The sequence below is a fragment of the Eptatretus burgeri genome, chromosome 12, assembly GCF_056783735.1.
Source record: "Eptatretus burgeri isolate ZD-2024b chromosome 12, Ebu_testis_v1, whole genome shotgun sequence".
Classification (NCBI taxonomy): Eukaryota; Metazoa; Chordata; class Myxini; order Myxiniformes; family Myxinidae; genus Eptatretus; species Eptatretus burgeri.
Genome location: NC_140972.1, coordinates 37220370 through 37246871, shown reverse-complemented (window position 1 = coordinate 37246871; position 26502 = coordinate 37220370). Strand labels below are relative to the sequence as shown.

The 26502-nt window shown below is 41.9% G+C and overlaps 1 protein-coding gene across 4 annotated transcripts in view; it reads right to left on the bottom strand.

Annotated features, from left to right (window-relative positions):
- Positions 1 to 26502, bottom strand: part of LOC147015429 (uncharacterized) — a 165903-nt gene that overhangs the window by 82765 nt on the left and 56636 nt on the right. For 3 of the 4 annotated variants that reach the window (XR_015050327.1, XM_085850168.1, XM_085850169.1), the window contains exon 3: positions 5570 to 5686. Coding sequence is in view for 2 of the 4 variants with exons in the window: in XM_085850168.1 (XP_085706294.1) it covers positions 5570 to 5686 (117 nt within the window). In the remaining 2 variants the exon portion in view is untranslated. Of the gene's footprint in view, positions 1 to 5569; positions 5687 to 16314; positions 16648 to 26502 lie in introns of all 4 variants that reach the window. The other variant, XR_015050328.1, reaches the window with a different exon arrangement.

Genomic DNA, 26502 nt, shown 5'->3' with positions numbered 1-26502 from the left:
TTTACAAATAGAAAACCTTTAACGCGTTTCAATGTAGTCTTATCATTATGCTCTATGATATATTCCAAAGTTTATAATGGCATTATATTACGGTAAATAACACTGTTGCATCAACTGTAGTCCAAAAATTAAAAGTTGCTTTCACAAACACTCGCAATACCAAAAAATAAATAAATAAATAAATTGGATGTCAAGCACATTAGATTGTAGGATAAACTCAAAACAGTGCACCTGATGAAGATTTTTTTTCTTCTACTTTTGATACAAAATTAGCAGCACAGCTGTTCCCCTGGCCTGAAGCTTATTTACTGACTTGTGTTGTATTTTAATACCCGCATGCAACGAAACAGACAGACAATGAAACCACATTACGCCAGTGCTTCCTCTCACACATGAACTGCAGCTGTGGTGATGATTAACTTAGCAAATACATATGTGGCTTGTGAGCAAATTCCATTTCTACAGTCAATAAGTGAGTGCCCGTTAAAAACAGGAACGTGTAAAAGAGAGTAAAAACAGAGAAAAATAGTGCAATGTAGAATAATGCATCGGACGTATGTTTAGAAAAAGCAGATAATCATTGAATAAGCCCAAATTATGTATGAAAGAAACTTGTTTTAAGGCAGGTAAGTTGCACAAAAATGGAAACAAAGTAAATATTAAACCTTATCAATGACGTTATCATATACGGTGAACCCTCTTGCTTCCTGTTTTAAAAATGAGATGGAAAGATATTGGATGGTGAAGATGGAGGGGAATTTGGAGATTGGAAAAGTCTGTCCGTTACCAAAACAGGGGAGGGAAGCTAAGAAAATGGGAGAAAAAATGATTTTGTCATGTCTTCTTAATAAATCTATTTCATGGAAATGGGATGATAAGTAAAAAAAAAAACAGTCCTGGATCAGATTTAAAAAAAAAAAAAATTGCATTGGAGTGAAATAGGTAAGCACTGTTCATATAGCTCCCTCGAGTTGAAAAGAGCGGTGTTGCCAGGGAAGTGAAAGGAACAGGAAGTAGTTCAGAAGTAGAAGCCAGAGGGAATGAGAAGAGGAATTTGACATTGCGAAAGTCTGTCTCCTACACGATCAGTCTGGATTGTGGAGTTAAACAGACTATGTGCAACTGCATTGATGATTTTTCAGTTGAAAATTGATGATTTTATATGTGTTGCCCTTGAGTTGACCTTTGATTTTTATCTCAAAAATAGTTGGTTTCCCAATTCATTGATGCACTCTGCAATTGCTGTTTAATTTATCAATCAGAAGAAAATTGATGATTTTTTCAGATAAAAATTGATGATTTTAGAAGTTTGACCTTGAGTTGACCTTTGACCTAAAATCGTTGGTTTCCCAATTCAGTGACATAATATGCAAATCGTGTTTAACTTTCAAGTCAGTCGGATGAAAAATAATGATTTTAGAAAGTTGACCCTTGACCTCAAAATCAATCGGCTTCTCAGTTCAGACTCGATTGGTTTAGAATTGTGGCCTGTCGATGGTTGACAAACAAACAAACAAACAGAATAACAAAACCGACTGACCAATATACTTGAAAAATCTTCGATTTTGCAAGTCACAAACAAAGACAGAGAGGGATGAAACATAACCTCCTTCACCTTTGGTGACGATAGTAACAATGTCATAGCGATGTCATACGAAACACCTATAGGTTACATAAATTACTCAAAGGTCACCAGCCTCTTCTTCTTTCATATTCAACACATGCATTATTGCTGTTGTTGTTGTTGTTGTTGTTGTTGTTGGTTCATATGCAACCTGGGGCTGCTGTTTGCAGAATTTTCCTGGAAGCACAGCTGTGCCACTGATGCAGTGTCCCAGTACCAGTAAGCTGATACTCATCTATCTATAATTCCAGGTGTGTGTGTGTGTGTGTGTGTGTGTGTGTGTGTGTGTGTGTGTGTGTGTGTGTGTGTGTGTGTGTGTGTGTGTGTGTGTGTGTGTGTGTGTGTGTGTGTGTGTGTGTGTGTGTGTGTGACCGCTGTTTCTCGACAACCACTGGTCCTATCTAATTGAAACTTGCCAGGTATATTGCTGGGGAGCTGAGCATGTGCCTTTTCAAGGTTTGATATTAGACAAGTGGTTCCCAAGTTATGGCCATTTATTTACCAAACCAATGACAGGACACATTGCTGTGTAGGCGTGGCCGATGGGGGAAGGGCACCTTAGTTAGAGTCCCTTTATAGAGTAGCGACAACTAAGGATTTGACGCCATTTTGAGTCCATTCAGTGCGGTGCACGTGCAGAGCCGCCGTATGGCGCGAGTGCATTGAACCATGTATTCCATTATGTTCTCTATGTATGAGAGATGGGAATGGTCTTTTCCATGTTGATAATGAACAAATTATGTGAAGATGACAAAATAGAAGATTTATGACAACTAAGAGCCAGATGATAAAGAAGAAATTCACAGAGCTGGTTGTGATTTAACAGCACAGACATTTAGAACCATGACAAATAAGGAATGAACTAGACAAGTACACGTGCTGCTTATTTCAGCCTCATTTTAATTTCAGGGAGGCGAGAGCGAGACTCGAACTCACCTCCCTGCTTATACATGTACATGTACAATACAATGTTAAGAATTATCTTTGTATTTCTGCAGTTGTTTGACCTTGTTTATCGTGTGTGGGAATATATTTGTGTTTGTTTAATTTTCATATTTAAATTATTAATCTAAACTTTGCTGCATGTTGCCGATCATATATTCATCCCACCAAAAATAGATTAGCCCACCCCACCCGGCCTCCTCATTCATTCATTCATTCATTCATTGTCTCTCTCTGTCTGTCTGTCTGTCTGTCTGTCTGTCTGTCTGTCTGTCTGTCTCTCTCTCTCTCTCTCTCTCTCTCTCTGTGTCTCTGTCTCTGTGTCTCTGTCTCTGTCTCTGTGTCTCTCTCTCTCTCTCTCTCTCTCTCTCTCTCTCTGTGTCTCTCTCTCTGTGTCTCTGTCTCTGTGTCTCTGTCTCTGTGTCTCTGTCTCTGTGTCTGTCTCTGTCTCTGTCTCTGTCTCTGTCTCTGTCTCTGACTCTCTGTCTCTCTGTCTCTCTGTCTCTCTGACTCTCTGTCTCTGTCTCTCTGTCTCTGTCTCTGTCTCTGTGTCTCTGTGTCTCTCTCTCTCTGTCTGTCTCTGTCTGTCTCTCTGTCTGTCTCTCTCTCTGTGTCTCTCTGTCTCTCTCTCTCTCTCTCTCTCTCTCTCTCTGTCTCTCTCTCTCTCTCTCTCTCTCTCTCTCTCTCTCTCTCTCTCTCTCTCTCTCTCTCTCTCTCTCTCTCTCTCTCTCTCTCTCTCTCTCTCTCTCTCTCTCTCTCTCTCTCTCTCTCTCTCTCTCTCTCTCTCTCTCACACACACACACACACACACACACACATACTAATGCACACACACGCATACAAACACAAGTTAATGTCCTCACACATTCAAATCAACAGAAACAAATACATACATTCAATGCATGCCCCCCCCCCCTCGAAGATAAAAGCCAGTCCCGACCATTCTACACTCCGAAGTTAGATGGGCTCCGTTCTTTGCTTCTATGGGGTGTCGACCTGCTTAGTATCCAGAGATCTGGCAGTCTACACCCACACCAATATATTTTAAATCTTTGGTATAACCTACTCTTAAAAGCTAGGCTTAGGGTTTAGGGTTAGATTTAGGTTTAGGGTTAGGGTCAGAATTGGGGTTAGTGTTGACCCTAACTCCGCCTTTGAAGAGTGGGCCGTGTTAGTCCGTGGGCCGAGTTAGCCCAGATCCGTTCTCCGTTCATTCGTCTTTGTTTTTACTTTAGTTTGACTTTGACTTTGAGTCTGAGTCTGACTTTGGAGACATGATCTGGAGTCTCGACCCTATATTAATTGATCCAGCTCGAAGACTCTAACTCAAACTTAATTTTAAATAAAGATGCCTTCCCCTTCAAGTGCTAATTAATCCACGAGCAATGGATAACAAGCCTGGAAAGCCAAAGCAAAGGCCAGTCTCACTCGCAGCACACAAGTATACACATATGGGACCATTACCACCATCACACTGACCTGGCAGAGAACTGACCAAGAAGTTGCTTTCCATCCAACACGACTGACTCTGTTCTGCCAGATTTTCCGTCTTTTAGCATCTGGTGGAAATCTATACATCTTGAATCCCTTCTCAGTTCTATTTGTGCACCCAAAGGCGCAACAACCTGTCATTTTGTCGTAAAATCGATGTAAAACACGAATGAGAATGCTGCGTACAGCTGTAACGTTAAAACGCTGACCGATATGCGTCCGATCCTGTCCGCGATGGACTCAAAATGGCTCCACGCAATCACGTGACTAGATTTTTCCAGACCCTCTATGTCACTACTCTCTCTATAAAGGGACTCTAGCCTTAGTTACCAATGACAGGACACGTTGCTGCGAAGGTGTGGCCGTTGGGGAAGAGATCCTCAGCCGCGTTCCCTATTACGGGTTACAACGTACGGGCTTCCGGATAGTGATAACTTACCGTATTCTAATAATTTCTCGATTTATTATGTGCATTTAAAGATAAACACAATGCCCCAATTGAGTCATCATTTACGATAGCAAAGGAACGGCCTGTGTTTGTTTGAAAGTTTTATTTTATTTTTTTTGCACGTACAGGCACATACTAGTTTTACTAACCTCAGAAGGATAACAGTCTGAGTCAACTCACCTAGTGTTAATTCAACAGTAACACAGGAATTCAATCTCAAGACCCGAAGATTTTAAGCCACCCACCTCAACCATGAAACCACCACCAGACTTAACATATGGCTGTCAGTAAGTGTTATCTGTTGGGGTTGTGGCTGTGCCACTAATGCAGTGCTCCCTGTAGGAACAGCAGGAATTTCGAATTTGGCCATGGTGCTGGCGATACTGTACCATGGTGCCTGTTCTTCGTGAAAGACTCAATGGATTATTTAATGTCCACCAACTAATGCCGGCAAACAGGACACCCAGCTTAATGTTCAGCCAAGGGACGGCACAAACATAAATGCCTCACCCTCCATGAAAACACCAGGATGACTCAGTTTATAGCTCAGCTGAGATTTTAACCCAGGCGAAATAGCTCAGGAGTGACTATGCATGCATCCGGCACACCCAAGGCTAGGCAAGGGGAACCTCCGGCCCATGGGCCAAGATGGGGGCACGTGGCATGGTTTTTTGTTATTTTTGATGGGTTCTTTTGATGTGTTCCATCACAATCCCACAACAAAACTGAAATGTTAAAATTATATCATGATGGTAATCTGTAAGAGGATTGTTGTGTCATATTGTGATTCCTTCCTTGTTTGGTTGTTTTTTTAGAGATTTCATCCCTCTGTTTTCACATTTAAAAAAAATTTCTTAGAGTGTGTGTGTGTGTGTGTGTGTGTGTGTGTGTGTGTGTGTGTGTGTGTGTGTGTGTGTGTGTGTGTGTGTGTGTGTGTGTGTGTGTGTGTGTGTGTGTGTTTTTTAAGTTTTTAACACAACACATCACTATGCAAATAAACTGCCCGTGGCAAGTTTAACAACAGCTGTTCCTCCGACTAGGAAAGCCCCCCCCCCCGCCCCCACCTGCTCTCGGCTCTCCTGCCAGCCCTTGGTTGCACCGGCTGTGGTTTCCCGATTTCAAGTCCAGTGTTACCTTACGCCTCTCTCTGCATGCAACAGCTCTTGCACGAACTTTAGAACCTATTAAAAAAAAAAAACAACAACCAAAAATGTTGAGTTCAATATATGTACATTCACATCAAATTCTGCATTTACGTTTTGATTAAGATTTTGTAGCCATGTGCTGCTGAGCTTCGATACATGTAATGAAAGCCGCAACAACCTTTTTGTCTGAGACTGCAAAGTTGTCTCCATGGTAACATAACAATTGACCTGCAAACACTGTGTAATGTATCAAGCAGGGAAAGCAGTTTGAATGCACCATCAATGTTTTATTGTGCTCAACACACAGAAACCTCAGAACCATTCATGAGCCCAGCCTCTTCGTGCCACCATGTTCCCGCCTCGCGATGACTGCACTTCCGATTGATCTCATGCATGGATACATGTCATCTCCCCCCTTCCATCAAGTGTGAAAATGCATTAAAGATGAAAACAAGAGTAATGAAGACACTCGTAAATAATATACAAAGATCATGAATATATGAGTATTGGCTACAAATCGAGGCGGATAGGCACCTTTGGAACTCTTGATGATCGTCGGAGTACAAAGCCGACAGACCTGCTGGTGGCGCTGCAACAGCGTTATTGGGGTCAGCCTCAAGGAGTGGTGCAGTACCATCTGCAGCATCAACGTCGCTCTTCACAGGTCCAGGAAGTGGTGAGACATCATTCGTGAAGATGACAGGATCACAAGACCGATACGGGACATGATCAAGGTGCCTCCGGATGACTCGATTGTCCTCGAGTTTGATCTTGTAGAACAACGGTCCCTCGTTTTGGTGAACCCTCCCTGGTAGCCAAGACTTTCCGCGACCAAAGGTTTTTCACAAACACCGGGTCCCTGATGTTTATACAGCGCTGTACAGCATGTTTGTCATGATGAAGTCTCCGTTTCCACTGATTTTGACACACGACTGACATCACATCTGGTCTTAGACAATCCAGTCTTGTACACAAACGTCGTTTCATCAGCAGCTTAGCTGGTGTCACCCCCGTTGCGGTGTGGGGAGTGATGCGGTGAGCGAAAAGCAAACGTGATAGTCTGGTCTGAAGGCTTCCGCCGTGTATCTTATTTCGACCAGACTTGACGAAACTCACAGAGCTTTCGGAGAGTCCATTTGAAGCTTGATCGTGTGGGCTCACAAACTTGTGAATTATACCGTTCATGCAGGTGAATTCAGTGAATTCAGAGCTTGAGAAACAGGTTCCATTGTCAGTGACTTTCATGCGTGGCAAAGCACTGGCGCAGCCTCTCTATTGTCGCGCGTGAGGTTGCTGTATGTGTTACATCGGCATCGATCCATTTAGTGTGAGCATCCGTAACAATAATAATCATACGGCCTTCGATGGGTCCAGCATAGTCAAGATGAATCCTCTGCCATGGTTCAGTGGGCCATTCCCAGGGGTGCAGTGGTGCCTTTGCAGGGGCGTTTTGACTGCTTTGGTACGGATAACAATGTTTCACACACTGTGCCACGTCAGAGTCAAGGTGAGGCCACCAGACAGAGTTCTGTGCCAGCGATTTCATTCTTACAATGCCTGGATGACAATCGTGAAGCTCATCCAAAATCTTTGTGCACAAGTTTGGGGGAATGACCACTCGGCATCCCCACAGCAAACATCCATTCTCGACACTTAGTTAATTCTGCCTGGCCTTGTAGGAATAAAATTCAGGGTCAGCGTCGTGTATAAGCCTCACCCATGGCCAGTAGCACGAATGACCTTGGAAAGAAGTGGGTCACGCCTGGTGTGGGTCCCTATCTGGTTGGCGTCATTCAAAAATTCCATCAGAGATATCATGCCGCCAGGTGCAGGGGGGTCAAACACTGTGTCCTGAAGTGGCAGGTGACTCAGGGCGTCTGCATTTGGAAATGTGGAGCCAGGTCTGTACATAATGTTGTAATCATAAGCCGAGAGTGAAAGTGATCAGCGTATGATCCGAGGTGGTAAGACCTCTGAGGTAGCTTTTGTTGGAGCAAACAAACTAATCGGTGGTTTGTGGTCCGTGTAAATCGTGAAATGTCGACCGAAGACGTACTGGTGAGATTTAACTCCAAATCCAATGCCAAGTCCTTCTTTGTCCAGCTGACTGCAGTTCTTCTCGACCGGAGACAGTGTACGAGATGCGAATGTGAATGGTCTCTCTGTGTGATCTGGCATGATCTGTGACAAAACAGCACCAACCCTGTACTGATTCGCATCACACGACAGGACCATGTCTTTGTCTGGGTCGTAGTAAACAAGCATATTTGAAGACTGCAGCATGTCTTTTGACTTCTGGAAGGCTGCTGACTCTGGAATGTCCCATTTCCAGCTGACGCCTGTTTTTTTAATAGGAAATACAGTGGGCCTAGCATGGTAGCAATGTTTGGGATATACCTGCTGGAGTACTGCAGCATGCCCATGCAAGCCTCGAGTTCAGAAATGTTGGGCGGAGCTGGGTGTCTTTGATTGCTCTGATCTTCTCTTCAGTGGGATGTAAGCCTTCAGCATCGATACGATGGCCCAAATAGGTCACAGACAGAACCATGAACTCGCACTTGTTTCTCCGCAGGTGTAGTCCAGAGTCGGAGATAATGCGTAGCACACATTCGAGGTTGTCACGATGATGAAGCTCTGAGCGGCCAGTGACTCGGATGTCATCTTGGTAAACAACAACGTGCGATTCAGCAGCGAACAGGCTATCCATACAACGTTGGTAGATTCCTGGTACCGATTTGACACCAAAACTCAGGTGGTTTTATCTGTAGAGCCCCCGATGAGTGTTGATGGTGAGATATTCTTTGGAATTTTCATCCAGAACGACTTGTAAGTAGGCTGATCTCATGTCGAGCTTGGTGAATGACTGTCCTCCGCTCAGTTTTGTGTACAAGTCATCGATCCTTGGTATAGGATATTTGTCCAAGGTGGAACATTTGTTGATCGACATTTTGTAATCCCCACAAAGTCCTATCGATTTGTCTACCTTCACGACAGCAACAACTGGAGCAGCCCAATTTGAGTACTGAACTGACTCAATGATACCTAACGTTTCCAGTCTGGCTAATTCTGCATCAACCTTCTCTTGCAAGGCAAGAGGAACTGTGCGTGCTTTACAGAAAATTGGCTTCACATCTTTCTCAACATTGAGCTTGGCAGTGAAACCCTTTCATGTCCCGAGTTCATCCTTGAAGAAGTCTGGGTATCTCACGAGGAGGTGCTGTGGTATGGTTGTGGCTTGGAAGCCTGCAGTCGGTGGATGTGTATCCAATTGAGTTTGACAACATCGAGCCAGTTTCGTCCGAGAAGTGTGGGGACGACCAGGGGTTGCAATTGGGGAGTCTTGTTGCCTTAGGTTACTGTGACATCACACGACCCACGGGCTTGTATTGACTCATCGGTATGTGTAGTGAGTCGGATCGGGGACCAATGGAAGCTGGGTTCAGCATTCCCCCACAGGTTACGGAAAGCTGCTTCACTCATGAGTGAGACGGCAGCACCCGTGTCTACCTCCATTTCCACGGTCCATCCGTCTATATCTAGTTTAACCAGTGTATGAGTCGACTGTCTGCTAGACTTTGTGTGGAAAAGGTCATACGACTGAACACTGTGGCTGTTAGGGCTGTCTCCATCAGTTATGTATTCCTAGTTATGCTCCGAGTCAAGGAGGTGGGTTTTGCATTCCTCTCTCTTTGCCCTCAGTTTTGAGACAAGCACACAGAGGTGATATGACCCACCTTGTGGCAGTAGTTGCAAGCGGAATTCTTGAAACGGCACGTAGTGGAAGAATGCTCACCGCTGCAGCGGAAACAGTATTTACCAGCACCAGCCACCTTCCAGGCGTTTTGGCATTGGATGTTCTGGTTGGATGTTGTTCCACACGATTGACAGATGACAGGTCAGCTCCAGGCTGGTAAGCGATGGAGCAAGCAATATCTGCAGCATTTTTGTCTGCGCAATAGCGATGTCCTCAGCAATGGAAAATGTCAGAGTCCGTTCAGCAAATAGGTGCCGACAAATTTGATCTTGTTCCACTCCCACTACAAGCAAGTCCCTTAGCATGTCGTCGAATGTAGCACCAAACTGGCAATGTTGGGCAACGTGTTTCAGGTGAGCCATTAATGCCGAAAGGGACTGTGTCGAGGTTTGGCGACGCATGTAGAAATTGAATCGACTCACAATGAATGAGGGTGTGGGTTCGCAGTGCTCCTTCAGAGCTGCCATGATCTCGGAGTGTGTTAAATCCATCGTGGTCCTGGGCATGGCGAGATTCATCAGAATAGTAAACGTCTCGCTGCCGCATACCGACATCAGGATTGATTTCTTCCTGGCATCATCCTCTAAGCCGTTAGCTTGGTAGTGATACTGTAGATGCTCAATGTATGCCTCCCAGCTTCCTTCACGCTGTTTGAACTCAATACGACCGATATGACAGGGAAATAACGAGTTGGTAGGCCAACAGCTAACTGCAACAGCTCAGCTTACTTTCCATTCGCTCAGCAGAATCCCATCTTCGTCGCTATGTAATGTATTAAGCAGGGAAAGCAGTTTCAATGCACCATCAATCTTTTATTGTGCTCCACACACAGAAACCTCAGAACCATTCATGAGCCCAGCCTTGTCGGGCCGCCATGTTCCCGCCTCGCGATGACCTCACTTCCGGTTGATCTCATGCATGGATACATGAAACACTGCCTAATATAGTTCTTCCACTTGAATAACTTTCACTCTGTTTTTTTTTTTCTTATAATTACATTAGGACACAGGAAACAAATCAATGCAAAATATGAGATTATCAAACACACATTGCACAAACACACAAACAACAACAATTATGTGTCATAAAATCCTTTTTCACATGCTTTCCTTAATTTCACATCCTCATTGATACAGCTAGACATGCAATATGTTTGTAAAGTACAACCTGTAGCCCTCTTTCAATGAAACATGTCAGCGAGGTAACAGGAGGCACACCTAGTTTCTCCAAAAATCGCATTACTAAAACAGTTTCCATTGTACAATTAGCCTCCTCACCCACACTCAATTATAAAAGGTAAAAAAAAAAAACCCCAGAACACTCCGAACCTTCACAAGCCGCTTCGCCGGATATAAAGACCACAATCAATTTACAGTCGAATCTCATCCATTCAGAAAGCCAACCAAGTGTCAATACCTCCAGTACATTGTTCCACAAACCGTGGCCTAAAAATGACAGAATTTGGTCCCATTATGGTAAAGGTGAGAATGATGAATCGCGTGGCATTTCAGATGACGAGGTAAAAATAATTTAAGTGGTGAAACTCATTAATTTCTAAATGTACTAAAAAATACTTTCATGTCAATCAACCACTCCGAGACAGAATGAAATAAAAACAATCCCCATACCATATATAGCCATGTATGATGTCAGTGTCAACTCTTGTCTCATTAAAATTAGGTGGATCAGCAGTTTTCAAAGCTATATGTAGTTGTGAAAACTTGTACAATTACTGTACATTTGTTGTTTTAAGTATCTTTTTAAATCTCTTTTAAACATGAACACCACCAAAAATGGACACAGCTTACTTTATAGATTCTTTTCATTTTTGGCCACTGATCATGCCATCATGAGTATCATCCTGAAAAGGATGTTTCTTATCATTTAAATTATGTTATATTTATCTTAGACAATTTCATAACTTCATTCACATGCAATAGGTACATTAAGTTGTTGAAAAAATGGACATAGTGTCCCTTTAAATGTTTCGCCGCTCAGTCCTCATAAATTCAGCGACAGCTCAAAAGGCATTTCAAAACTACCGATCCATCGCAAAGGACGTGATAAATGCCCTCTCCAAAAATCGTTCAAGAAAGTAACAAAACCAAGAAAGTATGCCAAAAATACAACAATTACAATTTCAATAATGTACAGTAACGTGTACAAGGAATTCAGGACTGAAATCACATGCTTATACACATAAACCCAGCCAAATGTATGACAAAAGTGAAAACGAGAGTGGTTTGAGCCTAAGCACAAGACCAAAATTTTTGACTCTGTTGCGGGTATTGGGTTTGGGGGCAGGAGAAGGGAAACAACCAGAACAAAATTTAAAACATTAGTTTCCAGGGCCATGTCAGTAGGAGAGCAGGCTTGCAGAAGGGAGTGCTTGTCATCTCCATTAAACACTGACCGAAGAGAGTACTCAGCCAAACATGACACAAAGGAAACAAGATTGAGATACCAATTTGGTTATGGCCGAGGATAAAATGGACCATGCAGCTTTTCCCCCCCAATGGACATAAAATGGACCAAGTGTGCAAGGTGCAAAACAGCAAAAAAAAAACTCGAAAGGCACTCGGTAGAGCGCATACCTCCACCACGTAATACCTCATCCAGTAGAACATATTTGGCCCAATACGTTTTTAAAATATCATGTTATACTGTATATCGTTTTTGGCCCCATTTCTCAATGGTGAAGAATGACTTTAAAAATTATCGGATCCGGATCCAGATCTTCACCACAATTGAATCAATTCGTCATTGCCACAAACCTAACCCGTCCACCAAGTTTCGTCCGAATCCATCCCCAACTTTTTGACATATCGTGCTATATATCGCTTTTGGCCCGTTCTCTCAATGGTGAATAATCGCTTAACAAAATCCAGTGTCCGGATTCGTATTCGGATCTTCACCAAAATCTAATCAATTCTTCCTTGTTAAACGCCGAACCTGTCCACAACCTTTTGAGGTATCCTGATCAGAGACTATCGAACTGTTTCCTGCAAAACAACATGCTATTGGAAATATTTTGTTCAACGAGAAGGAAGACATTTTTAACAGATGAACACATCTAACTGAACTGGGAGTTGTTTAGTGAAGGAGAACCATTCAAATATGAAACAGAATAAATCCACGAAGTTCATGAAAATCTGGAAAGAGAGATAAGTATGGAATACGTGACGAAAGATGTATGAAAAATGAGAAATGACAAGGCAACTGAAGTCGATAAAATACAGGATGAAATATAAAAATATATATATATAGAGTGAAAAGCACAATTACCGCCGCCACAGAAGGTGGATGGAGATTATCTTTGCACACACCTGTCTCTTTGTTGTCTGTTTTTCGATGGATTCATACGAAACTTGGTAGAACGGTTGGGTGTATGACAAGGACGAATTGATTCAAATTTGGTGAAGATCTGGCTCAAGATACAGATACAATAATTTTTTTTAATTGTTTAAGTGATTCTTCACCATTGAGAGATGAGGCCAAAAACGATATACAGTATAGCATGAAGTCTCAAAAAGTTGTGGACGAATTATGACAAAACTTGGTGGATGAGTTGGGTGGGTGACAAGAACAAGCCGATTCTAGTTTAGTTCAGGTCTGGATTCACATCTGACATATCAGTGGGATACAAAAGGTAAACATGTTAAACACAGGACCAAAACACAAGGATAAATATCCAAAGGATTTCTGTTCCAACACGACAAATATCCATTTGTTCATTACAAGCGCAGGAAAAGTCTTCACAAAGATTATCCTTAAAATAAAATATAGTTTGATAAGGAGCTCTCGAGTCAACTGGAGTGATTTTGATAAAAGGTAGGGGGAGTGTACACCAGATATTCAGTCCCAGACGTCCGCTATATAATTATTATGAATTTGCAGGGGAACTCTTTTTGTTTTGTCCACTTCGAACAAGCATTTGATTGTGTATGAAGAGGAGCTTTGTTGAAATTCCTTGCCAGTTAAGCTGTGGCAAATAATCCGGTCAAATTAATCAAGAGTTTATATCAGAAGACCAACAAAACACTGTGTAAAAGTCGCAAATGAAAATACGAATTGGCTTCAGGAGAGAATTGGAGTACAGCAGTGGTGCCTCTTCTCCCCAAGCTTTTTCAACCTGGCATTAGATGACATCCTTTAAAAAGTTGACTCAGATAAGCGGTCGGCGAAGGGGACATGTTGCGAGATGTGGAATATGTTGACAATGCAGCTTTACCAGCTGTGCGTTTTGTTGCATTGACAACACTGTTCAGGGGTCTTGGAACTAGAGAAGGTTGGTCACCTGATCAATACCTCAAAAACCAGATGGATGAATTTATCTCGAGTTCAAAACTCTTTGGTTTCAGCTCCACCAACAGCCTTTTTTCATTCCCTCCTTGTTCCAAAGTTATCAGAACTGTTTCTGGGACAGGTCCTGAATGGTCCTAAATGATTGGACTAAAGATACAAAAAAACAAACAAACATGGTTGAACGGTGAAAGACTGAACTTATCTGAAAAAAAAAATTTTTTTTTAAACCAAATAACATTCTTATGCTCGAATCTTAAGAAGATCTAAGTTCATATACTGGACCATATATGATGCTGCACTTCCAATTGCTCTTAACAAAAACAATCCTCCTTTCTGGTTGAGGGAATAAAATAGGATTAATTGCTACACTGTAGCATGGTAAAACAAAACTATTTACTACATAACAAAAGATAGCATAATTTCGGTGCATTTCTACCCCAATCAGTCCTCGGTTCGACTTCTTTGAGTAAGAGTAAATGCCAACCACTTTCCCCTCCAATTGGGAATTGTGTTTGAACTGCCTGACCAACACTCACTGCCAATTCAGTTCAGTTTCAGTTTATTTCCACCCTTGAATCAATCAAACAAAAAAAAATCCAAGGAACATTCATCTTATTATGAGAAGAGTGGAGGAACCTAAGTAAAAGCATGGCTTGTAAAATTTCAGGTCCCCAATATAACAATGGATTGTAATTGAAAATATGATAACACAAATAATGAAATATTGTGAAATAAGACAACTATGATGAAGATAATCAGGAGGTGGAGAAATATAAGCTAAACAGAAACAAGCTAAACAAAAGGAACTAATCGCTTTGCCACCATCATGTCGACTGCAATAGATGGATGGCATGTGGTGCCATCGCTATGGCAACTTCCACAAAATACATGGAGCTGTTTGCTGACATTGTCCAAAGAATAGTCCATAGAAATTTCTGTTCCAGCTGCATCGCCATGATCAATGATGATGGGATGTAAAATATGGGCTTTTCCATCAGCAGGGAAGATTCGTCACTGACAAGTTGCCACCATCTCACAATTCAGACATTATGCACTACTGGTTGTAAATATCACAAATCAATTCATAGACTAATAAAATTTATTTATCTTCAAGTACATCAAATAAAAGAAATACCTACAAGTACTTAAGGGTAATAATTTAGGTCATAGGCACTTAAGGCCCATGTTACTGTGTCTTTACTTCAAATTGACCCTGTAATCTCACAGAACTACAATAACATGTTTCTGCCTCTGCCTGATCAGATGGCCTTTGGACACAACTCAGGTTTTTAAACCACTGCTCAGAAAGATTCTGGGATCAAAGTGCCAACACCTCGAGGATGACTGCTCCACACCGGATGATGATTATGATGATGGACGGTTCCTAGCTGATGATCCGAGTGGCCGTTGAATCAGGCCGTCATCGAGTTCAAGGAATGCCTGAGATCTCTCTTTGTGTATTAGTGCAGGCAGTAGTATTTTTTGGTACTGGAGACTCGTGTAGGAGTTATAGCACCGAATTGACCAGGAAGTAATATAACGAAAAGAACAGTAGAAATGGAGGGAAGGGGGGGAGGAGGGACATACCAGCAGCAGGGTTGAAGGACAAAACAAAGGAATACTTGGAGGACTAAGGGACATGGGAAAGAATGAGCAAGGGGAGGACACAGAAAATAAACAAGATAAATACAGCCACAAACTCACAATCACAGAAGAGGAAGGAGAAACAGGAAATCCAGAAAGAGATGGACTTGGGAGGGTTAACGGGGTAGAAAACATCATGATTGTGCATTGGGGTGTTGATTACCCCCAATTCACATGGGGGTGTTGACCTAAGATGGTGTTGATCAGCTGTCTTGAATCCCTGGAAAGAAGAATGAGAATGAAGAGTCTGCAGAGGAAATAAAGAAATAACAAGGAATTTTGATGAAGGAGGCAATTTGGCCCACCATGCCTATTCTACACCAACAACATATTAAATATATCTGTCAAGCCATATCATTTAATATTTATTTTGGCTTGCCAAATTATTTTCTTAACTTACATCTGTTTACTACGATGGTGATATAAGTACCTCCAGTCCTGTTATTTTAAACCTAGTAAATGCCTTCTGCTTCTTTTAAAATGGCATTCCTTATCTTACTGCTCAACCACCCTGGCCTCTTTCTGCTTCTAGTTTTACACCTCATTGGAACGTACTTACTCTGCACTCTACACATTTTGGCATTGAAGGTTTCCCATTCATCTGATGCCGATTGTCCTTTTGTTAAAGTCTCACAATCTACATCACCCAACTCTCTCCTCATACCCTCAAAGTTTGCATTCCTGAAATCTAATAGCCTTACCCTACTATCCTGAACTCTAACTCTGAACAGAATCCTTGTGCAAACAATGTTATGATCACATGATCCTTATGCCCATTCAGCAACTTGATTCCACAGGTGGGAAAAAGGACAAATGAGTGGAGGTGAGCAATGAGGATGGATTTTGGGAGATTTGCAAGAAAGGGGGCACTGCGGAAACCTGGAGAGGGGGAAAGACCACAGAAAGGGCAGATGGTGCAAGACCAGAATGGAGGTTATAAAAAAACAGAGACATCACCCACCTGTCTGCAATGTGAAAGTGATAGGCCCAGAGGCCCAACTTAATCGTGAGAGGTACCAATGATTTTCAAGGCCTTGATTACCGCAGCGTCAAGCTGAACAAGATGTGAAGCAGGGGTGCCAGCCCAGAAGCATTCCATGAAGCTGTGAATGAAGGCCTTGCAATTATATAGACTTTCACAGGTGCCAAGGAGAGACTTTGCACGATGAAGGATGTCCAGTCGGCAACTGAGGATGGAGTCCAACTCAGATATGTGGTTTGCCGAAGAAAGATCATGGCTGATCTCTTCAGGATTGCTAAGGAAGCAGATGAAAGCATTTGCCAGATGATCTTTCTGGAGAGACAAAGTGAGAGTATTAAATTTTTCAAGATTGAACAACATATTCCAAGTGTAGGACCAGCTCATGATTCTATCAAGGTATGCACAGAGGGAAGAAGCTGCTGCAGGCTGAACTAAAGGATGAGCGATGTTACAACAGAGGGAAAAGTCATCAGCAAAAAGATGAAGAGAATCTTCCATAGAGTAAGAAGGATCATTGATGAACATTAGCAATAGGACTCGGCCAAAGTGGTGATTCAGCCATGACAGGGAGAGGAGACGAGAGGATCCGATTCAAAGCTACATCCTGACTATGAAAGTGGAGGAAGTCAGTGATCCATGAATGGAGGTGGCCATGGATGCAATATGCAACGAGTTTTAAGAGCAGGGCAGGGTGCCAGACTGTAAATAACTCATACAGATCTCTCTTTCACCCACCCTGGCTTGGAGCCAAAAAGACCAGAATTGTTTGACATTTACATTGTTTATCACATTTCAAGGTAAAAACTGAGGAATGGAAGATAATAAAACATCAGATAAATATAACCAGGTGATTCCAGAAGTGAAAAATCGATGACTAAAAGGATCAGCATCTGTCCATGTGTCTGTCACACGTGTGTGTGTGTGTGTGTGTGTGTGTGTGTGTGTGTGTGTGTGTGTGTGTATGTGTGTATGTGTGTATGTGTGTATGTGTGTATGTGTGTATGTGTGTATGTGTGTATATATATATATATATATATATATATATATATATATATATATATATATATATATATATATATATATATATATATATATATATATATATATATATATATATATATATATATATATATATATATATATATATATATATATATATATATATATCGGGCGTAGTGGCGTGCACCTGTAATCCAGCTACTCGGAGGCTTGGGTTGGAGGATCGCTTGAGGACGGGACTCTGCGCTGGGCCGCGCTATGAGAGGGTGTAGGGCAGCCCAGAATCATGGCGAAACCCAATCCTTATCCCTGTGTCGTAAGAGGCGACCAGGGTTGCGTCAGGAAGGGCATCCGGCGTAAAACCTATGCCAAATCAGTATAAGGATCATAACGGATGATCCACTGTGGCGACCCCTAACGGGAGCAGCCGAAAGACTGAACAACAACAACAACATATAAATATATATATATATTTATAAGTAATAAAGTTCTCTCTAACCAATGACTCACTGACTGATATTAAAGATCAGTGCCTTCCGGGTGACGTTGAAAGCTGAAATTTTTTGTGCAAGTGAAAATTTTTGTGCCAAGCCAGGACACCAGAAGAAAATCACAAAATCATCGGACAACATCCATAAATGAAAATATAAATAAATTTTAAAAAATAAAAAAAAATGCAGGTGAGTGACACCAGACATTGGGGAAGCACAGTATTTTTGTATGCCAATGGACATCAAAGTCGATACACCAGGAAAAAAAATAATCACAGAACCATCAGAAAGCATCCATAAATAAAAATATTTTACAAATGAAAAAAATAATAATAAATGAAAAATCAAATGCAGGTGAGTAACCCGAGACAATGGGGAAACACGGTTTGTATGCTTACACAATGTGTAAGCACACACTGCGAGTATATCCAGTATATAAAGCTCTTTAGAAGCACTGACTCACTCACTCACTCACTCACTGATATTAAACATCAGTACCTTCCGGGTGATGTAGAAAGCTGAAATTTTTCGTGCCAGTGAACATCGAAGCCAGGACACCGGGAAAAAAAAAAATCACAGAATCGTCGGACAACATCCAAAAAGAAAATATAAATAAATGAAAAAAAATGAAAATAACTATGTAAAAAAAATCAATTGCAGTTGAGTGACCTGAGACAAGGGGGAAGAATGGTCTGTATGCTTACACAATATGCAAGCATACCCCCGATATATATATATATATATATATATATATATATATATATATATATATATATATACATATACATATATATATACACATATATATACATATACATATATATATATATATATATATATATATATATATATATATATATATATATATATATATATATATATATATATATATATATATATACATATATATATATATATATATATACATATACATATACATATATATATATATATATATATATATATATATATATATATATATATACATATATATATATATACATATACATATACATATACATATATATACATATCCATATATATACATATACATATACATATACATATATATACATATCCATATACATATATATATATATATATATATATATATATATATGTACACACAGTATACAAGTACACAAAAGGAGCACACAAACAACAACAACTGCAGCCATGACGACATCTAACAACTATGTGTAATAAAATATCCTTTGGCGTGTTTCACTTAATTTTACAACCTCATTAACCCTTTGAACCCTGAGCTCCTTGGACATTTGGCTCCCCACTCTGGGCTCGCTAGAGAAAAATCAGGCCGCTTGGGTATATGGAGGTTTGTAAACCGGCCACTAGAGTTCAGAGGATTAAGACACTCAGATAGACATGCAATACATTTGTGAAGTGCAACATGCTGTCTTTGGATCAAACCCATCAACGATGGGTAGGCACGGTTAGTTCGACTGCATGGAACAGAAATTTTGAATTTCGAGTGGTGAGATATGGGGTGCAAAGTCACCCAAAAACTATCATGAACGAGAGAGGTCATCAATCTTTCATTAGTAAGAAAGAAGCTGATCCTAAATTGGTGCCTCCTGATTGCAGAAGCCAACAATGCCGAAGGCTTTCTCATTACTATGTTTAATAATGATACTGCAAAATAGGATGCATGAGCCACAGACCAATGAGGAGAGCAATACTCCATTGTCATTTATGTGAAAGTCTTGCCATGATGAACTCTGAATCAACAAGAAAGGACACTCAATGACAAAGTATTCCCAGACATGGTCTGCCCTCTGGCTTACATACGGCCCAAGAAATTATATACCTGATCCTAAGGCCAAACGTCACTAAAAACTGCAATTATTCCAGAGATTTCTGGTATAAGATAAGACGACACGACTGGCAGTTTTTCCTGAGGCAGGGTAGAAAAAAAGTGTTCTTGTCTCAACTCAAAGGACTGTTTCAGATAGTTCGGCTAAGGCCAACCAAAGCGAGGTCGAGGTGGTTTATTCCTGAAACGTGAAACACCCTGCAACCCATGCCAACAGAAAACAATTTTTTTAGAACGCTGGCCACATTTTCCATCCAATTATCATGTAACTTTGTATAAACATTCTCCATGAGTAGGTGCTCGTGTTTTGAGTGTTTCGCGTCAATCGTTGAAGAGGTTGCAGAGAAAATGAATTTAAAAGCGAATAAAGGTGAAAAGGGTGAGTGGTTACGGAAGGATGGCTGTGGATGCCTACTACTAGTAATCACCTTTCGGATTGTTTTAAACTCGCCGTTAGTGAAACAGCCGTACACTGATTGTTGAATGAGTTTAAAACTGCATGGCTGAAGGCAACAGAATGTTCAAGAAAACAGAAAGATCACCGATCATCATCGATTTCTGCAAACCATGCCCAGCAAAAGTGAGAGTGGATGAAATCCAACCTGATGGTGTGTGATCAAGGAATTGGAAAATGTGACAAAAAACCTCTGTGAATGTACAGTCGTGGAAAAAAAACAAGACTGATTGCTTTAGTCATTTTGTTGGGTCGACTGAAGGCAATTTCATGCAGTCAATCAGTTATTTAAAAATAAAAAAATAAAAATATTCAAACACCCTGGTGTTGGCTGATGCAACACACGTTGTTCGTCTTTCGGCTGCTCCGCTTAGGGGTCGCCACAGCGGATCATCCGTTATGATCCGCATACTGATTTGGCATAAGTTTTACACCGGATGCCCTTCCTGACGCAACCCTGGTCACCTCTTACGACACAGGGATAAGGATTGGGTTTCGACTTGATTCCGGACTGCCCTACACCCTCTCATAGCGTGGCCCAGCGCAGAGCTCCTGTCCTCAAGCGATCCTCCAACCCAAGCCTCCAAGTAGCCGGATTACAGGGGCAGGCCACTACACCCGATTGGCTGATGCAACACAGTGTTTGCAAATAATTGCATAATCATTCAAAAAACTATAAAAACAAAACGTGTCCTTGCGAACATTCAGCTTTTAATAAAACGTGCCTGATACCTGTGTAGCTGAACACTCACTGTGCCAGAAAGTGGAAAACTAATTGTTTCCATGAGCTTTTGCTTCTTTGATTTATTTGAACCAGCCTCGTTTTATTCAGAAACGTGTCATGTTATTTTTTGTGTACACAATCGAAATTCAGGGAAGAGCAAGAGCAGATTTGAAGTGTCACTGACAGTGACAGTGACAGTAGAAGAGGAAAAAGAAGAAAAAAACATGAACCCACAAACAGAGAAACGAAAGAAATGTGGGGATCACAGTAACTTGGAAAAGGGGAGTGCTTGGTAATGGGTCATTTGGGGTAGAAGATATCAGAAGTTTGTGTGGATCAAGGATGACCTGAGGTAGTGGTTAACAACTGTATTTAAGCCATGGAGGGAAGGAATGGGACGAAACAGAATGATTGATTCCACAGACAAGAGAAAAGAAGAAGAGATGAATGGAGACGAGTGTTGTATCGTGGAATGTAAAGGAATCTGACGTGATCATTGGAGGTGGTGGTGTGCGTGCATGCGTGACTGAAGGATCATGATTATGGCTTCCGTTCTTCCGAGTCGTGTTTGATCTACTCGGTAATGTCGACTGGAATATTCTGTTTATGCATTTGTCTAGGCTACAACAGCAAGCAGTGAGCCTGGATTTTTGAAGTACACCAAAAAGAAGATTACTGGCAGACCATGTGTGCCCTGCAGAAACCTGGGAGGGACACATCCAAGAGAAGTCAGAAGGCGCAAGGCCAAAAAGGAAGCCATATAATATAAAGAGGCCATCGACCTCTCTCGTCTACAATGCAAAAGTAACAGGCCGAGACACTCAGCTTGGTCGTGGGAGATCCCTTGCTTTCGAAGGCATCGATTAGGGAAATATGTGAGGCGGGGGTGCCAACCCAAAGGGTAGAGCAGTAATGCATCATGTTGCATTGTAGTTTGTCAAAAGTTCAGATTGGCCAAGAAGAGACATTGCACAATGGAGGATGCCAAGTTTGTGGCTGGCTTTTGAGGCCATCTTGGAAATATGGTCTACCCAAGAAAAATCATGGCTGATGGAAAAGAACAAAAGTTTGAGTCACTTATTTGTTTTGGAAGTAGATTTGTAAGTCGATAGGAGGGTTTGCCAGATGGTCCTTTCGAAGAAACAGGGTGTGTGTGTGTGTGTGTGTGTGTGTGTGTGTGTGTGTGTGTGTGTGTGTGTGTGTGTGTGTGTGTGTGTGTGTGTGTGTGTGTGTGTGTGTGTGTGTGTGTGATTTGTCAGGGTTGAATGACATATTCTAAGTGTTGGACCAGCTCCTAATTCTGTCAAAGTCTGCAAAGAGGGAAGAGGCTGCTGCTTGCATATCTGAAGGATGAGAAATGATACGGCAGAATGTGGAATATCAGCAAAGAGATAAGCAGAATTTCCAGCGAACCAGAAAGATCATTGATCAAGATGAGGAACAAAACGAGCCAAAGACACTGCCTTGGAACACTCCAGCCTTGACAGGGATAGGATTTGTGAGAATCCGGTTAAAAGCTACATGCTGACGATGGAAGTGGGCGAAGTCAGTGATCCATGAGTGGAGGTGGCGTTTGATGCCATAAGCAGAGAGTTTGGAGATGAAGGAAGGGTGCCAGACTTTACCAAATGCTCGAGATATGTCCAGAGAAAAGGCCCTGATCTCACGTCTGAGATTGAGGGCGTCCATCCAATGTTGAGAGAGGAGAAGCAAAATGTCAAGGATAGAATGACCGGGTCTGAAACCAAACTGATGATCCGAGATCAGGTCTTTCAAGAAAAAGGATTTGATGTCAACTGCAATAATTCATTCCATGAGTTTGCGTATAATTGGTCACAAGTTAAAATGCCTGGAGTGAAGAGGATATGTTTTTGCACAATGTTTGTGTATTGCAGTGATGTTGGCTTGCTTCCTGGGAGAGGGAAACTCACCCAGAGAGAATGATCAAGTGAACAGAGCAGAAAGAGGATGAGCAACAGCAGCAGAGCAGGTTTTTCAAAAACGTGTATTGATGCCGTCTGGGCCTGTCACAGAATCGGAGTCAGGCTTTGCCAGAAACCACTCCTCCTCCACAAGTGAAAAACAGACAGTATCCAGGAGCAGCTGGGTATGAGGAGGGTAAGGTAGGAATAAGGAGTGAGGGGTCTGGCACACAAGATTGGTTAGCAAACACACAGTTGAGGCATTTGCCCTTCTTATGAGCAAAGTCAGCTGTGGTGCCGTTTGAAATAAGGGAAAGTATGGAGGAGGAATATACATCAGAGACAGACTTGACAAGGCACTACCAAGTCTTTGAAGGACGCAGGTTTGAGAGTCCAGCATTAATGCTGGCCAGATGTTATTTTCTAGCTTTCCTGAGAGTGGCCAAGTATTTGTTTCTGGACTTTATGTAATGATCTGAGGTTGCCTTCGGTCAGATCTGCCTTCCAGGAAGAGAAGGCAAGTTGTTTGAAGGCAACTTTCACGCCATAGGATTCTCTGCACCAGGATTGTGAGGATGGTATAAATGTGTACATTATGGAAAACAAGCTTGTGTGGAAGGATTCCCAGGCAGTAATAATATCAGGAGAGGTGAAAATGAAGGACCAGTTCTGAAATGACAACGCAACATGCAGTCCCTGCCAATCAGCTTGATGTACTTGCCAAACTATACAGCACTCCCTGACAATAGTCAGAGAATTGGTGAGTCTTACAAGCAGATGATCAGATTAACCTATTGGGAAAGCAGAGGCGGTGGCATGCTGGGGAAGTGGAGAGGCGGTGGGATGTTGGGGAAGTGGAGAGGCGGTGGGATGTTGGGGAAGTGGAGAGGCGGTGGGATGCTGGGGAAGTGGAGAGGCGGTGGGATGTTGGGGAAGTGGAGAGGCGGTGGGATGTTGGGGAAGTGGAGAGGCGGTGGGGTGGTGGGGAAGTGGAGTGGCGGTGGGATTCTGGGGAAGTGGAGAGGCGGTGGGATGTTGCGGAAGTGGAGAGGCGGTGGGATGCTGGGGAAGTGGAGAGGCGGAGGGATGCTGGGGAAGTGGAGAGCCGGTGGGATGTTGGGGAAGTGGAGCGGAGGTGGGATGCTGGGAAAGTGGAAAGGCGGAGGGATGCTGGGGAAGTGGAGAGGCGGTGGGATTCTGGGCAAGCGGAGCGGCGGCGGGATGCTGGGGAAGTGGAGAGGCGGTGGGATGTTTGGGAAGTGGCGAGGCGGTAGGATGCTGGGGAAGTGGAGAGGCGGTGGGATGCTGGGGAAGTGGAGAGGCGGTGGGATGCTGGGGAAGTGGAGAGGCGGTGGGATGTTGGGGAAGTGGAGAGGCGGTGGGATGCTGGGGAAGTGGAGAGGCGGTGGGATGTTGGGGAAGTAGAGAGTTTGCAGGATGCTGGCGAATTTACACTCTGTCCCCCCCCCCTCCTCCCCGTGGTAGAGAAATTATAGAATTTTAACGTTCAATTTGTACATTCTGAGACACTTTTATGCAAAACTAAAGCAGAGTAATTATCTTTTTCGATTTTTTTATTTTTACTTGTAACTCCTGAATATGTTTTGAACTCTACATTGTATAACATATGTTATAATTAGTAAAATATAAGCTCAAATGTAATGATAAACTTACACTTGGCCATGCCCTACTCTCCAATACAGACTTTAGGTGGAACAACTGCGATGACCTCATGTCATTATGATGCTTGGGACCTCGCACGAAGATTTTGGTGGGTCGCTCTCTTCGCCTTGGCCAATAGGTTCTAATTGTGTGCATGTACTTGTGTATAAGGCTTTCACAGCACAGGTGTGGTTCTCATTGGTACAATGTTTTACTCTGAGTTACATCCTGTCAGCCAACCAATGAGAAACATCCTACGTTTCGTTTAATGCTTGTAAATGAGACAGCACTTGTCATTTGCTGCCACATACTTTGAATAGTAGTTGTTGACAATCAAATGAAATGAGATTATGGATATGATTTTTCATGCAGTATTGATGGAAACCATCTCAAGGCCAACAGAAAGCTTCTCACAACATGAAAATGTATCAATTTTTTTTTTTTTTAAATGGTATTTTTCACTATTATGGGCAATAAAATCGGTCGGCTGTTCAAGTATCCAAAAAAGAGGTAGATTACCACCAAAAGGTAGAGTTGACAACGATGAGAATGAGTGGGTGGGGGAGGGGGGAGCAATGAGGCAGGCACAGGAACATCACCATGGTATTATTTTATTCTTATTTTTATTTTGGGGGGCGGGGGGAAGGTGAGGACATCTGTGAGGTGCAGAATGAACAAACACCAATTCACTTTCTTATTCTTTCTTTTTTTTTTCAATCTTAGCACATTCACTTTTTGATGAGAAAATCTTTGTATAGTGTCGGTGCATAGTCCTTTGAAGTATGGTTGTACAGGTGGACTTCATCTCAACCTTGTCATGCCGCCAGGCTTGCCTTTCATCAGATCCAGTAAAACAACTTTATATGATTTCCCTTTCAAGGAACCTCGAGACATAGGAGGAAGCCATTAGGCCTGTTCTTTTATTACCAAGTTATGCTTGTTACCTCCACCACCGAAAGTGGACGGAGGTTATGTTTCCACCCCTATTTGTTTGTTACTTGGCAAAAATTTTTTTTTTTTTTTGGGCAAGTATGTTGATCTGTTCAATTTGTTTGTCTGTCCGCTCACCTTTAATCACCTACATGTTACAATTTTAAACCGATATTCACAAAATTTCACCAAATGGTGAGGTTCGTGGTCCGAAAGAATCCTATTTATTTTTAAGGCCAAAAGGTCTACATCAGCCAAATTTCTAAAATCGTCAATTTTCTTCCGATTGACTTGAAAGTTGAGGAGGATTTACCTATCAGGTCACTGAATTCAACCACCTATTATTTTAAGGTCAAAAGCTCAACACAGGCCTAAGTTCTAAAATTGAAAGATAGGACCAAAAACTATATATTTCATGATATCTCAAAAAGTTGTGGATGAGTTGGTTAGGTGACAAGAACGAGCGAATTCGATTTTGGTTCAGATCCAGCCCATCAGTGGGATAGAAAATGTAAACTGTTCAGTCTGGTGGAGGTATGTGCTCTACCCGAGTGCCGTTGTACGTTGTTATGTTTTTCCAAGTATCGCTCTACGAGTAATTTTTCCTGTGATTTGTTTGTAATTTGTTTGTCTAACGTCTGTGAGCAGGACATCTCAAAAAGTTATGGATGGATTTGGACTAATTATAAACTAGGTGGACATGTTAGATGTGTGTCAAGGACCAACTGATTTGATGTTGATGAAGATCGGGATCCAGATCCGGCCAATCAGTGGGATGCAAAACTAAACTATTCAGCCTGGTGAGGGTATGCACTCTTTCTGAGTGTCGCTCTAGTTTATCCATGCTCTATCTTTTTTTAAACGGATGATCTAACCATGACACCACAAATGTTGGTGAACATGTTGATTCAATGGAAACAGTATGTACATCTAATTGACTATGAAGAAACTAGCGCTAGAGGGCCGTGGTAAAAATATCACAAGTTTTCTTTTTTTAAAGATTCCTTTTATTATTGTGCTGGTTGAAAGAGCTCAAATTTGGAGGTTATATTTCTCTTAACAGGAAAGAAAACAATTGGTGGGAGTGATTGAGGCTGCAGTCTGCTCCCTATACACCGCCCTGGTTAGATTTTTTCATCTGATTGAAAAAAATT